Source organism: Falco punctatus (genome assembly GCF_963210335.1).
Source record: "Falco punctatus genome assembly, chromosome: 1".
NCBI classification, from domain to species: Eukaryota; Metazoa; Chordata; class Aves; order Falconiformes; family Falconidae; genus Falco; species Falco punctatus.
In genome coordinates this window covers 137,166-152,314 of record NC_137580.1, presented here as the reverse complement: position 1 = coordinate 152,314, position 15,149 = coordinate 137,166, and the positions used below count along the sequence as shown (strand labels likewise).

The following is a 15,149-nucleotide window of genomic DNA, read 5'->3' as shown; positions in this document are numbered from 1 at the left end:
CACTTCAGCTGGCTGAAGTAACAACTGAGATGGTTTTCAGTAGTAGAGAATGTGCCTCTCGACTTTGTTCCAACAAACCCGTGAGTACTTTCTGTAATCATTTTACTATGACTCATCAGTGATAAAGACAATAAAAGCAGGGATTGAATGTCAGGTTAATCTTATAGATAACATGCTGCAGGGTGTGTAAGGTGTCTTTTTGCACTACAAAAATAATAAGGAATGGGAGAGGGTGAAGTAAAAAGTCACAGCTTCTAGCAAATGTATCATCCTGAAATGTTTATAAAGTTTAATCTCTTCAATTGACCAAAAAAAAAAAAAAAGAGAGTGAGAAGTGTCTGGATTACGAATTCCTTTCAGAAGGAGAAGCTACACTTCTCCACAAGAAAAAAGATCTTTAGCACTGTCCTGATTTTGGTTGGGATAGAGTTAATTTTGTTCTTAGGATACAAGAAGTTGCTAGAACCTGAATATAGGTGAAGTATAAATCAATATAAATAAATATTATATACATGTAAGATATAAAAAAACAATAAATGAGTGATTACTGGAACAACCTATGATGGGAAGAGTGGGTGTTTCATTGCCTCATGTTATCAGAAAGCACGAGGCTGGTGCCTCTCTGCATTAGCCTAAAGCACAATTTGAGGACAGAGTAGAGGCATGCTATAGAATGAAACTAGAAAGCTGTAGTATTCATAAGATCAGCTTAGCTGTTGTGATGACCCTCATGATCTTAAAATTTTAAAATATGAACTTATCATTCCCCCCATTCAGGCAGGACATCTCAAATCTCGAGATATAATTGTTTGCCCAGTGTCACATAGCAAGTCCTTTATAGCCCTAGAAATAAATTTCTATCTACATAGTCCATTCAATACAGTTACAGCTTAAAAAAAATAAAATAGGAGTTCATTAATGAAAAAAAAAAAATTCAAGCACCTCAGGACTTGTTTACACTTATCAAGCCATATGAAATTGCCCCATGTATCACATATCAGAAGTGTCTGATGTTACTCATGAAAGCTATAGGTCTCTGATAAAAATTTGTGGAAACTGTCACTTCCTGCTCCCTATTTTAGTATAAGAAATGAGCTATTATCCATATTACTATTTTGTTTATTTCTGACTAGACCACTTCTTAATCTTTGCTTAATGTTTTCCTGCTGTAAACCAAACACAGCCACGTACTGATGTTGAAAGTCTAACTTCAGGGGCAGCAAAGCTGGCTTCTTCTGGTCACCTAACATTGTATGTAGCATGTTACAGCACAAAAATATGACTCTGCATAAGGTCTCACTGTCAATAAGTTTATTATCTATGCCAATGCATTTCCAACTGACTGTTCAGCAAATTATACATCCCCACTGTGTCTGGCCCACAGAGAATGTAATTTTGCTAATGTTCTCAGACAGCAGACCTTTTGCTCCAGCTCCTAAGGTTCAGACCTCATCTGCAGAAGTCCCAGGTCTAATTACTATGCAGTGCCATTGATTTTATTATTAGTATTTCAGGAAAAGTAGGTATGGGAAAGTATTTTTCCCTGGAGCCTGTTCCTGTCGTGTGCAAACCATTGGTGTGACTATCCTATATTGACTGATTTCTGGATTTTCAGTTTCAGTAAGAGAAAAAAAACATTCAAACTACTCTTTAAGCTCTTTAAGATATAAATATGATTTATACCTGTTGCATTTTTACTCCATTAGGCAACAGGAAAGAAACTGTTAAGATTTTTGCCATGGTGGCATTAGGCAATTTTGGCTGTGCTTATTAAGTAAACTGGCCAAAAAAAATAAATATCTAAGGAAGTACGGCATATGCACAAAAAGTAAAGCAAGTAAAAGCAAGTAAATGTGGTCTCATGTAGGGGAACGAGGGTAGTGGGGTTGATTGACATTGATAATATGCAGCGGTGGCCTTGCTTTGATGATGTGCAGCTGTAGCTCGTCTGCAAAATGGTTAAATAGCGCCGAGGAGGGTGGGAGATGAGCTTCTGGGTAAAGTAGAGATGGGGAGGAGTGTGGTCTGGTTATTGGAGGATGGAGGAACAGCATGGATGGGGGAGTCTGACCAGTGGTAAAGCTTTCTGCTGTTTGCTAGTTTGTTTGTGTTGCATTATTTCCTGACCACCGTGACACAAATTGCAGCAGTCTCAGTCTTGCAAATGGAGGCAGTCAACAGAAAACATATGAAATAGATGCAGCAGATTAATAACAGCATTTTTTTTTCTCTAGTGGAATACTAGATTTTCTAACTGACTGCATTTGATATGCTTGAAAGAACAGTCAGTTCCTGAAATGATCAGCAGATTTTTAGAACTGTGGCTGTATGTACTCAGAAAATGGATTGTTAAATCACAATTTTTAAATATTTTGCAAAAAACTCTTATCTGCTCTATGTAAGAAGGTGTTTTGATGTCCTTTTCTGTTTAGGGATGTTTCTTGCAAGGGAAACTTTTTATTTAGCCACTTGGAAGCTAATTTTATAAATTTGAGCTAATAATCTAGACAACTTTCATAGTCAGTAGAGAAAGAGAAGAAGCTTCTGTTGGAGCACACATCATCCTTGCTGTCTTATCTCACCAGTGCAGAGCAGGATAACTGCTTTTAGGGGGTGCCTGGTTTGTCCCTTTGACTATAAAGTCTACATAATCAGGTGACTAATTGTAAATAATATCAATCCTATCTAAAGTATTTAGTATCGGTTTTAACCCTCTCTACTTTACTCTCCCTCAATGCACACCCAGATCCCAGCAGTGAAATGAATCGGGGTTAAGGTAGCTGTATTGCTGCGAAATGTGCTGCTGTGGAGCAGGTGCTGCTGTATGGGCTGCTGCTTGGGCTCTTCTGATCTGGGCAAGCAGTGCCACGCGGGAAAGGAAGGACAACAAGCATGACGAAAATACACATACAGTTTGAAACAAAAACCTCCTATTGAGTCACATATTTTTTTTCAGCTAGATATAAAATCTCTTTTTTCCAAAGAGGGAGTAAACCCCCATACTATGTCTGACCAGTTGCCGGTCCTGGTTCATCAGGAGTTTTATGAAACATTTGTGTTGGCAGAACAGAGGGATGCTGCTGCAAGATAAAGGAGTGACCTGGAACAGCTGCTTGGGGACTGCTTAAGCCCGCACAGCTCTCTGTGGCTTAGTCAAATGCTGAGTTCAGCCTCAGGCTTGAGGACAGGTACATGTACACCCCATGGCCATAGGTATGTGGGCACTATGGTTGTTACAGTCCAACCACAAAGCTGGAGTTTTTATAGATCTTTTTTCTTCTGCTACTGCAGCTCCTGTTGTATTTACCGTGGTTTTCCTTCTGTCATTCTGCCATGCTATTTGTTGTGGGTTATTTTTTCACCATCCTTCAGGTTTTACATGCAAAGTGTTTTCTTTGGATTAGTCAGTACCCTACTCTTTTTAAACTATTTAATAGGAAGGATCAGCCTCTTAGCACATTTAATTGTTGTCTTAAGCCTGTAAATGATGCTGCTATTATGAGTTTCTGAGAGACAGCCTATTCACAGTGTTTCCTATGGGAAGGCTTGCCGATCTCATTTTTCTACTCTCTCTACTGAGCTCTTTTACGGAAGATGATGTCTGGGGGTCACTGGTTTGAGTATCAGGGAATCTTCCCAGGTAACACATGAAGGGTAGACCAAATCAAGTGAAGGGAAACCTCTGCCTCTGACAAAGCCTGCAGTGCTGCAGCTACATTGGGTCCCATCCAAACCCACTGCCCTATTGCCAGTGTTCAGGGGGACCCAGATCCACTGCACTACATGCTGCCAATTCATATACAAAAAAAAAAATCGGAACCCTCTCTCCAAAGACTTTTACCCATAGATTGTTACAGCCACTGCGCTAAGAATTTTGGACTCCAGAAAAAGCAGACAGTAACTTGAAAAAGAAGCTTAAAATAAAAAAAAATCATGATGTTGAGAGTAAGGTTTATTTGCCCTGCGTGTTTTTCAACCTTTATTTCCAGTTTTCAGATTTTTCTCTTAACTTGTAAGGCTTGTTATTTGAAATGAAAGCCTGTAGTCCCCGTCCTTAATTTCACCCCCATCCCTACACCTAGGCAATGGAGGGAGCTAGTGGTTCCTGACAGGTGACTGCGGGGAGATGCAGGAGGCTGAAGTGATGCGTGGGGGCAGCTACCCGGGATCAGCCAAGAGGAAACACGAGGCATACGGGGCTAAGCGAGATTCAGGCTGTCTGCATACCATCGCATTGAGCCTCCTGACACTAGGAGAGGCTGATATTTTAATTTGAACACAAGACCAAACGATGGCTAGCAAGGAGAACAAATCTTTCTGCATTTCATTTGTTTCCTAATCTTAAAAACAAATCTAATAATTGCAGGCTCTTGTCAGGTTGAGTACATCAAAGACTGGGGAGGCAGCAATGCGGTGGAACTAGTGCAGCGGTCCTCAAACTTTTTAACTAGGGGGCTGGTGCGCAGATGCAGTGGCAGGCAGTCACCTGTGGCTGCTTAGTTTCCCCACAACCCCTGGCGGGGGTGTCTGTAAATACGGGGGGCTGGATTGAGGACCCTGGGGGGCTGTATCCAGCCACGGGCCGTAGTTTGAGGACCCCTGTACTAGTGTCACAGAAGTAGCTTTCCCCACACAGTCTGGTCTGGGAGTGCATAACATTGATATCTCCTTATCACCCAGTAACTCTGATTCCTCTCAGGTTTCTGGACAGTGTTCTTCGGCAGTGTTTGCTAGGGGCCTGGGGCACAGGTTAGCCAATTTATTGTAATGAAATCGTGACAGAGGTTAGCTTCATCAGGTTGAAAGTATATTTTCAAAACCCAACGTGTTTCAAACCATATTAAGAAATACTTCTTCCATGTAAAGGAAAAAAGCTTCAATTCTGCTTCATTTTGTCTGGTTTTCTGTGAATTTGGGATACTTTGTATTGGTTTGGGAGTTTCTTTGGTTTATAATTTTTCAGCAAAGCAATAGGATTAGGAATCATACTTGTCTGGTAGGGCATGTCTGCATGGCATTTCGAATGTGTGACTATGAATAACAAAAATGCTAGTTGTAAATGAGCTCACTAATGTTCTGTTATGTATGTAATCCAAGCACAGACCTGAGTGTGTCTCAGTGGGCCAGATGTACACCTACAGTGCATCTGTTCTAGTAAATAAAGTGGGCCAACATTAATGCTGCTTCCCGAGAGGCAACGAGCAGAACACAGTAGATGACACCAGGCTCTGTGGGTCTGGGGGTGTGGTACTGGGGAAAGGAGCTGAAGCATATCCAGAGTGTGCCACAGCCGCTGTACTTGGGCTGACATCTCCCTTTGCAGGTGCTAATGAAGGGAAAAGCAAATGAGCCATTGTGTCCTGCACCCTCTTCCCAGCACATCCACCTGCCAATGCAGAAAATTTGCAACCCCTCTTGGCAGCAGAATAATGAGTCAGAATTAAATCAGGCAATTGGAAAGTTGATTATTTCCCTAAGGTTAATTTTGTTTATTGCCACTTTTCTCCTGTAAATGTGTGTCATCTTACATACCTTTAAAAGAAAGACTTTTTGCCAGGACAGTGTTCATGCCAACCACCTCTGTTACAAAGCTGTTATTTACTCCAGCACAGTTGCCTGTGTTAGGTGTAAACATCAGCTTTCAAAACCACGGATGTCCTTCTTGGCATTTTACTACATAATCAAATAAGAACAGTCACCTTTCTTAATTAATATGGCTGAGAACAACATATATATATATGGATGGATGTGTTCAAGATAAAGACACGGGATGTTTCGCTTCCAGCCACCTACAAAGACATGGACATTTCTGTTTAAGATGGAGAGTGAGACAGAGTGCAGCCTAGGGAAGATGTGTGCTGTGACTTTTCTCTGCTTTCCTGGGTGGGTATACGTAGGGTTTCATACTTTGAATGAATTTCTGAGTTATTTTTAGAAAATGCTTATTTTTATGTTCAGTCTGAGGTTTAAATAGAATGTGAAACTGAATTAACCATGTTTGCCATCGGCAATTTTATTCTAGATCCCAACTTTACAGTCAATATTTTATACTATAACAGAAGAGGTACAAAAGCAAGCACAAAGACAAACTCTTGACCTATAGTCAGAAATAATCTATTTCAAAGTATTGGTATGTGTCTGCATTGATGCATCTAAGAAGTTACATAACAGAGTGCAAACAAAAATATTTTCACTTAATGTAAACATTATGGGTGAGGTCTTGGGAGTGGTCCAGCTATGCTCAGTGCAGGCTTGTGCATTACAGAGGAAAGGTTTATCTAGAGATGCGCAAAATTACACCAGCTTGTGTAGTTCCATAAGGATGCTTCACACTCTGGGTAACTGCAATAACATACGGCATTATAACCTCCTGCCTGTGGGATCATGGGAGCTTCGGTCCGCCTAGTCTGCTGGTTACCGTGGCACAGCAACACCTAGGAGCATCTCTGTAACAAGGCTTGCTCTGTTCTCTTACTGTCAATGGCACTGCACAAAGGCACTACAGCCACGGCCACAAGCTGCCCTCAGATCTTTGCTCTGTTATAAACACTGCACTACAAACTATGCGTATGAGGCTGGTGAAATAGCAATCCAAGGAAATCAATGAAATCTGCTGTTTCAGTGTACTATGGCATGCCCGTGCTTGTGAATTATGCACTGCAAGGAATCACCTTTCACCTCAGAAACCAAGGTCAAGAGAGACTCTTTATTGTGGCAACCTTTTGATGCTTGTCTCTGTTCCAGCGGATGGCCAAGCTGTGGCCTGAAGGACCTTTTATGAGAGTTAGAAGGCTTACGCTTACTGCTATATTAAGAATAAAATGTAATCTGAACTGCAAGAGTGTTTCCAGTAGGATGTTAATAGGGCAGTCTGAGTCAGTCTTGCTATTTTCTCTCCCCAGCTACCTATTTGATGGGTTCTTACAGATGCTGACAACCTCCTGAGTGGTTTCTGGTCTTTTCTTAGCTCAGCTCAGCCATTTCCCCAGCAGCCACTTGCTGTGATGCCCAATAAAAGGTAAGAACCATTCTGCCTCTTCCATTACTTGCTTCACTTGCTTGGAGGTGCCACGGTCCCTAGGAGAAACATGATGTATATATACCGTGTGCCACTGGGCAGTGCTCCCCTCTGGGGGATGTTGCGCTGGGATGCAGGGAGAGTGTAGCATGCTCCAGTCACTTCCCATCCAGTCTTCCAGCAGGGAAGTAGCAGAGCGCTGAGCCAGGCAAGCTCTGCCTCTGCCAGAAAGTCTCTCTCTTCTCTACGCATGCCCCAGGGAATACCATGCTCTGAGCCTGTGGGCACAAGGGGAGCTGTACAGGCGGGAGCAAACAAGGGCAACCATCTGCCCTCAACCACTGAACATGCCCCGGCCCCTTTGAAATAATGTTTCTGTGCGTGTGTGTACAGTAATCACACCTAAAGTATCATCTCCTGTTATTTGGCTGTTAGTATCACAGCAAGGATTTCTGGTTATGGACTCTGTACACACCACACTACTATTTATCGTTCTAAGCTATGTAACCTCATCTTTTCCAGTTTTGCATGCAAATAATGAGAGTCCTCAGCAGTGTGGAGGACTGCATTTCATGGAGCTTCCGTGGCGTTGGTGCAAAGTCTGCAGTCTGAGTGGTCAGGGTTATGCACACACTGAAGGAGCTGAACTGGCCTGTGATAAGACACAAAACCAAACAAATATTTAGTAACCACTTTGCAAGTACAACAGAGTAACTCCCCAGGTACTAAACCCAACATGAAAGTCACAGTGCATGTTACATCTGTGCTTATCAAGTAGATGTCTTTTCTTAGGATATTTTTCAGATCTTGCTGCAGAAAGATAACTGGTGTTTCTAGGGGCTAGGGACAAGAGCAAGTGAGTATGCAATAAAGTATGATGTGAACTCACAGCATGTCAGCTACGCTGCATTAACAAAAATAATTATGAAAAATAAGATCTCTTGCACGGGCTATGGAGTTGCTGCCACGCTGGGAAATTTACCATCTTGCTTACTCAATGGTAACCTCTAGTGCTACAATGTAAAGCTGTTGCTAACAATGTCAGATATGATTAGATTTTTTTTGCTGCAATCACATCCAGTGAATCTATTTTGGGGTTTACTTGTGGAGGATGCTGCTGGCATGGACAGAAGCAGGAGAAAATGACCAGCATAAATTGCTACATGGCATGAAAAGCGAAATGCTCATCTGATATGGACCCACACAGTCCTGTTTGCAATGACTTCAGTGGAGTGATGCTAACTTGCATAGTCTATCTTGAAGAGTTTTACTGTATGTGTAAATTGCTTATTTTATTATTGCTCTGTATATAAAATACTAAAATTAATTGTCCATATTGCTCTACACAGTTGTTTACGTATCAGTGGAGCTCTGACAAAAAGCCACACTTGTTACTGTGTCTGAGGAGAGTTGTGAATCACAGCAATGAGTGTGTCAGCGCTCAAGCAGATCACCGAATGCTGTTACGTGGCGTCCAGCCACACATGACAGCCAGGCAGTCAGGCCCAGCAGCAGGGGTTTACAAAAGGCGGGTCTTGCCTGACTGACCTGATCTCCTTCTATGACAAGGTGACCCGCTTAGTGGATGAGGGAAAGGCTGTGGATGTTGTCTACCTGGACCTTAGTAAAGCCTTTGACACTGTCTCCCACAGCGTTCTCCTGGGGAAACTGGCCGCTCATGGCTTGGATGGGTGTGCTCTACGCTGGGTAAAACGCTGGCTGGGTGGCCGAGGCCAAGGAGTGGTGGTGACTGGAGTTATATCCTGTTGAGGGCTGGTCACATGTGGTGCTTCCTCAGGGATCAGTACTGGGGCCAGTCCTGTTTAATGTCCTCATCAATGACCTGGACAAGGAGGCCATCTGCATATGAGCTGGCAGTGTGCCAAGGTGGCCAACAGCATCCTGGCTCGTATCTGAAATTGTGTGGCCAGCAGGACCAGGGCAGCAACCATCCCCCTGTACTTGGTACTGGTGAGGCTGCACCTTGACTACTGTGTTCACCTGTGGGCCCCTCAGAACGAGGAAGACCTTGAGGTGCTGGAGCGTGTCCAGAGGAGGGCAACGGAGCTGGTGATGGGTCTGGAGCACAAGTCTTATGAGAAGTGGCTGAGGGAACTGGGGCTGTTTAGCCTGGAGGAAAGGATCCTCAGGAGGGACCTTACTGCTCTTTACAACTGCCTGACAGGGGCTGTAGACAGCTGGGGGCTGGTCTCTTCTCCCAGATAACAAGCTATAGGATGAGAAGAAATGGCCTCAAGTTGCACCAGGGGAGGTTTAGATTGAATATCAGGAAAGATTTCTTCACTGAAAGGATGGTCAAGCATTGGAACAGGCTGCCCAGGGAGGTGGCTGAGTCATCATTCCTGGAGATATTTAAAAGATATGTAGACATGGTGCTTAGGGACATGGTTTAGTGGTAGACTTGGCAGTGTTGGGTTAACGGTTGGACCTGATCTTAAAGGTTTTTTCCAACCTAAACAATCATAGGATTCTGTAACAACTCTTCATGATGTGTTACGGGTTTCTCCTGTGCTAAGCCATGAGGGATCTAAGCTACTACTTATTTCCCCTTCCTTCCTGGCCCCTTAGCTTATTCATCTTAATCTAAAATAGTCTGTACCTACTCACAGGTCCTGCGAGCATTGATTAAAGGCTGCATTTACCCAAAGAGAAAGTGAGTACATGATCTGGCAGATTTATGCACTGCACCAGTGATAATTTTTTCACAAGGTGCAGAGTACCTGTTAATCAGGTTCAGCAATACCTAAACAGGAATATATTGCTCTGCCTTCAGGATTAAAGTTCTGTCACCAGATAAGGCATTTGTCTCCTTTGCAGACCAACACTTCCATACTTAAAACCGATGTTACAAACACAGCGGGGTTTAGAAATGTTTGTTTACTTTGGAAATGTTATCTAATTAAGAGTTCTTCACTCTGAAAAGCTGTTCCTGACAGATAAGATATGAGTAATATTGAACTTTTGCTGCTTTTCTAATGTCACTAAGAAATAGTTTTGCTCTGTGTGAAGGTCTCTAAACCTACACAGAGGGATAAAGCCTCTCAGGCTTCTGTATCTCCTCAGCAGGCAGCGGGAGATTTCAGGCAAGTCAGAACTTGGGCTGCTGTTTCCCAGGTTCCTGTTTTTCTCTCCTGACAATGGTAAATTATAGTAATTAATAATGCTTATCATGTCTCATGCCTTATTCTCTGACAAAGCAGCTGGACAGAAAGTAAGCTTAAACTATAGCAAGGGAAGTGAGGACCATCCTTGACATACTGCACTATCTGCATGCCGCGGGGAGGAAAGCTGCTTACTTGGTTCTGATTATTGTAGGTAAAAAGCCCAGTCAGATGAAAATCTGTTGAAGATTGCTCCTTCTCTGAAAGCAATTGAACAAGCTTAATGGCAAGCACGAGGCAGAGAGCAAACCCCAGACCCAGCCAACACTTGCAGCCCAAGTGGAAGCCCTTGAGAAGCACACAGACACTGAAGGCATGTGATGGCAGTAAGAGGGGAGTCTGCTCTAGCTTGCTGTAAACCCTGTCAAGAGGGAGATGCAATTTCAGGTTTATGTTAGCAAGGCGTTACCAATAACAGCAAGTAATTACCTGTAATTGTCTTCACAGGTGATCTTAAAGTTTCGCTCTTCTAAGATGCTTTTTAACCTCTTTATGGAATGACCTGAGCAGGATTCACTGGAGAGAAAAGTCTTTCATTATTTGTGTTCCTTACGTGTACAAGAAGCTAAATTCCATACTGTGTCACTTTGCTTTCTTTCAGGTAAGATTCTTTAAAAGCTTGTTTGCTAATGTGCTGTAAAGTCCATTGGTTCTGTGGAGGTTTTGCTACCATTGGGCCTTCGCTGGTAGGAACTGTGATATTCGGCTGTGTACCTTGCACAAGAACTTTGTGCAGGATGGTGTTAGTGGGAAATAATTCAGTTCCATTCATAGTTCAATACGCTCTAGAACTGCTCCAGAGCTATTGGTGGCCTCCATCCACAGGGGTACAATATAAGGCTGTGGAAGGACAAAGGGATCAAGTCCTCTGTGAGATGAGAAAGGACCAATCATGAAAATGAGCAGCTAAGCCCCAGGCAGAACATAAGACAGGAGTAAGCAGGTAGACAACATGGGAGGAAGCATGCTATGAGCAGCGCCTGTCTGTTTGATTCAGTCTGTGGGTGCTGCTGCTTTGTTTTGGCAAGGGGCTGTTTCAACCTCTTTTCCATTGGCAGGAGCCCTAACTTGTGTGTTCCTTTTCCACCCAGCTGATGGTTTCATGAAGCATGTAACAATGTCGTACCTTTGAGATATTTATGTCTACGCTGAATTTGCTTGAAATAGCCCGAGGGGCCCCAAAGCTGAGTGAGAGGACTGACAAATGTCATAGTCAGAGATACTGCAAAAGACTTGCTACCTTGGGATAAAAATAATTACCTAGTCCAGAACATAGGACACACACCAGGGCAATAATACAGTAGCAGATCGTATCCAGTTCCTAACGTATGGCATTAGTGGAAAGCAGTTCTCCTTTGTTCACTAAACTTGCCAGATCTATCAGTGACTCATCATGGAATACAAATCAGAAGATAAAAAGAATACCTACTATTGGAGCTAATCCTGCCTCTTTCTCCTTGGAAGGAAGCCGAAAATAAAAAGGAAACTGCTGTGAATGTGGCACAGGAGGAGGATGTGTCAGGAAGGCTGGCGGGGCACTGGGTTGTTGAAGCTGTTTAGGAGGAACGTGATGGCTTTTCTGATGTAGGGGAATCGTGACAGAAAGGATCAAGTGCTATGTCTGTTAGCACTAACGCACAGGTTACTCAGTGTCCTTTTCTTCAGCAAACCTCTGTGCAATGGGCCACAAGAGTATGTCTGGCACACTGACCACAGGATACATGCGTGCCTGTGGGCTCCAACAGGTATGTCAGCTTGTGTGGCAGAGACACTTCAGGTGTCTGGGCTAGGGAAGCTGTTGCAGCACTGGAGCTGGTACTGTGTCAGACAGTGAGGCTGGCTAAGCAAGGGTCTCTGCTGGGTCCACACTCGTTCCTGAGTGGCAACTGCATCATCACAGCCTGCTTCCTGACCCACAGGATCAGAGCTGCTGCCTCTGTCATGGGGGTTCCTTAGGAATGGGAGAAACCATGGCAGTGTATTATAACCACAGGAACCACAGAACCAGCTCTGAAGCTAGGGGTCAAAAGCCTCTTTGACTGAGCCTCATGCCCAGTGCTTGAAATGTGATAGATCTGCAAATGAATCTGACCAGGATGGAGAAGGTCACTCAGAAAGGCTCAGATGTGATTTGAGGTCACTGTTCTTGTATCAGTAATTCCATGGTAAGCACTTAGACTCCAGATCTGTTATTAAAGATCACATAATCACTTAGGTTGGAAGGGACTACTTCAGATCATCTAGTCCAACCAGTATCAGCTAGAGCAGGTGTCCCAGGACCCAGTCAGGTTTGGGGAATATCCACAGTTGGAGACTCCACAACCTTTCTGGGAAACCTGCTCTAGCATTCAAAATTATTTTATCAAAAATAGTTTTGCTCAGCATAATTATACTATTACTGCAGACAAACATATTTTTAGCCGTTCACCCTTGCAAATGTAGCCTGCTCTATGACTTCAGTGCTGCACCCATAATAAAGGTCTGTAGAACTCAGTGGGGTTGGAAAGAACGTAAAGGTCACGGGACCTCTTGAAAGCAAGAAAAATGTCATTTGTCTTAGCTACAACTTCTCAGCAGTACCTACAAAAAATACTAAAGAAAACAACAGTACAGATGTTTTTCTTTCCAGTAAACTTAGCAGCTAGGAGAGTGAAGGCAGAGCAGGTATTATGTGCAGGTTTAAGGCAGTGTCACTGTTAGTCAGTCACTTGTTAGAACTAAGCTGTGCTGTTTGGCTTCTACATGCTTGTTGTTTCGTACTGGCATGACTTACCTTTGAGGTCCACCGATGTCATGCATAAGCCAAATGTGTACTGCAGAGACTTTATCTGGATTTAGGTTAAAGATCTCAATACTTCCAAAAATGCTGTAAGAATGGGACATGAAAAAGCAAAACATTCTGTTATCTGAAAAAGACGTACAGAGTATGTTCCCCAAATACTAGTGCTTATTAGCGCTGCTGTTATTCTCAGTGAAAGAACGTTATCTTGCCAATGGATTTTCATAGAGTATTTAATCACCTTATGGTAAAATATTTTCTCCCCATTACTTCAATTTCAGAAGAACTTCTGAACCTGTCTGCAGACTGAGACAAGCTGAAGTTTTTCCATCTTTAGTACCTTTGCACCTGTTTGGTTTATTGGCTATTGATTTGGTCTGGTGCAAGGGAAATGAATATGGCTGTTCCCCTGACCAGCACATTCTGCATCTTTCAGTATTATTAAAGACTGCACTTCCAACCAGATGACCCAAGGAAGCACAGTCTGAAAGGGTAAAATCCAATCAGCTCCATGAACGGTTAGAAATGTGTCATTCAAGTGTAATGAAAAAATAAACTGCTATGATAAAGTTACTTTCTGTAGCAAGAGCATACTGGATACCCCACCCTCACACCCTCTGAAGGATTTCAATTACAGTCACTGCATAGAAGGATTTAAGTGAATCAGCTCTACCACAGCCAACGGTTTAGACCCCTATATGAGTTTCCCAAAATCTGTTCTGCACTGGGACTCGCTGGCAATGACATGCTCACCAGCGTGCAGGCCCCACAGAAACATGGGTGGTAGCACGCTGAGTAAGTACCTGCTGCTTCTGAAAGCCCCAGCTTCTACTGATCCATTGAGCATCACCTGAACCACACCACACGCTGCTTCTGCAAACTGAACAAAACAAATGGACATTACACTCTGACACTTCATGCAGTGCCGTGTCAAACTCAGGGTTAGCAGAAATTACTGTAGCTTCTTTGATGTCATCAGAACTGATGGATACAAGTAGAGGATCTGGCCAATATTTTTGCAGAACGTATCAGTGCAAAAAAACCCAAACCAACCCCAAAAAGCCTCTAAAAGCTATGGCAAAACAGTGACAAAGGTACATTAGCCAGCTATGAATTGGCTGTCAGAGGCTGCATGGGATTGGTACAGCAACTTTGCTTTCACTGCTGTTTTCAGGTTTTGTAGGGCTTTTCAGAGTCCCAGCAGCTACAGCTATCTGATGGGGCTGTAGTAACTTGCAATAATCCTCAGACTACTTTAACTCAGGTGGTGATGACGAGAACAGAGATACCACACTAGTTTTTGGACATGCAAACCATCGTGTATTTGTTACACCGTGATTCACCCTCCATGTTCTTTTGTGGCTTAGGATTTTTCTCCCCAGTGGTTTTCATAAAGCTCATCATTGAGTTTCATTTAATTTGATTTTTACATTACTGTATCATGTAATCACTGCTCTTTTAGTCTTTAAAACTCACGGCCAAATATTTAAAGACTACTAAGGTTACAACATAACGTAACCACTTTAGATACATAATGCATTGGTAAGACAAAGAATTTTTAAAAAGCTTGATGCAGGTGACTGTACTTATCAAATCTTCCAAGTCCTCTTACATCTAAACAATGTGGCTCAAACTCACATCTTGAGAGCTGTGAAACTGCAGGAAGATTTCATTAAGTGTAACTTGCTAATGTAATACCCGTGAGTTTTAATAGATCTTAAATTTATTTGGACTGGAAAGCCTGCAGCTGAGCAAGACTGACTGTACGGTTGTTTATACCTCCCAGATTCTGGAACTGAAGGGATTAATAAGAACACAGAATCTATTTTGACCTTGGAAAACTTATGTACACCAGTTTACCTACAAAATAATTTTTTTACGGTGAGTAGACTTTTTCTTGGGTACGCGAGAGCTGAAGCATACAGGAATGCCTGCTTTCCACCTGGGCAGTCATCTACTAATAGCCGTATCAAGGATGAAGTCTTGAGAGACATGTAAAATCAAACTGAAACAGAACAGGTTTTTTTCTGACAGTTTTTTTTCTGTAAAGTGCTGATTCAACAAACCCAGGCTAACTGCTTAACTTGGACTAGCAGGGTCTCATTGCGTTGACGGGAGTTGGCATGTGCATATGAGTGGGTACACCCTAGGGACCTGGCCAGATGCTGCT

At 42.9% G+C, this 15,149-nt stretch overlaps 1 protein-coding gene across 2 annotated transcripts in view; it reads right to left on the bottom strand.

The window, feature by feature from the left end:
- Window positions 1-15,149, bottom strand: part of LOC308070811 (ADP-ribosyl cyclase/cyclic ADP-ribose hydrolase 1-like) — a 32,253-nt gene continuing 17,104 nt past the window's right edge. For both annotated transcript variants that reach the window (XM_080405375.1, XM_080405376.1), the window contains exons 5-8: window positions 13,783-13,859; window positions 12,974-13,066; window positions 10,630-10,716; window positions 1-7,670 (exon numbers count right to left, since the gene is read on the bottom strand). In XM_080405375.1, coding sequence (XP_080261501.1) covers window positions 7,589-7,670; window positions 10,630-10,716; window positions 12,974-13,066; window positions 13,783-13,859 — 339 coding nt within the window. In that variant the 3' untranslated portion in view covers window positions 1-7,588. The remainder of the gene's footprint in view (window positions 7,671-10,629; window positions 10,717-12,973; window positions 13,067-13,782; window positions 13,860-15,149) is intronic.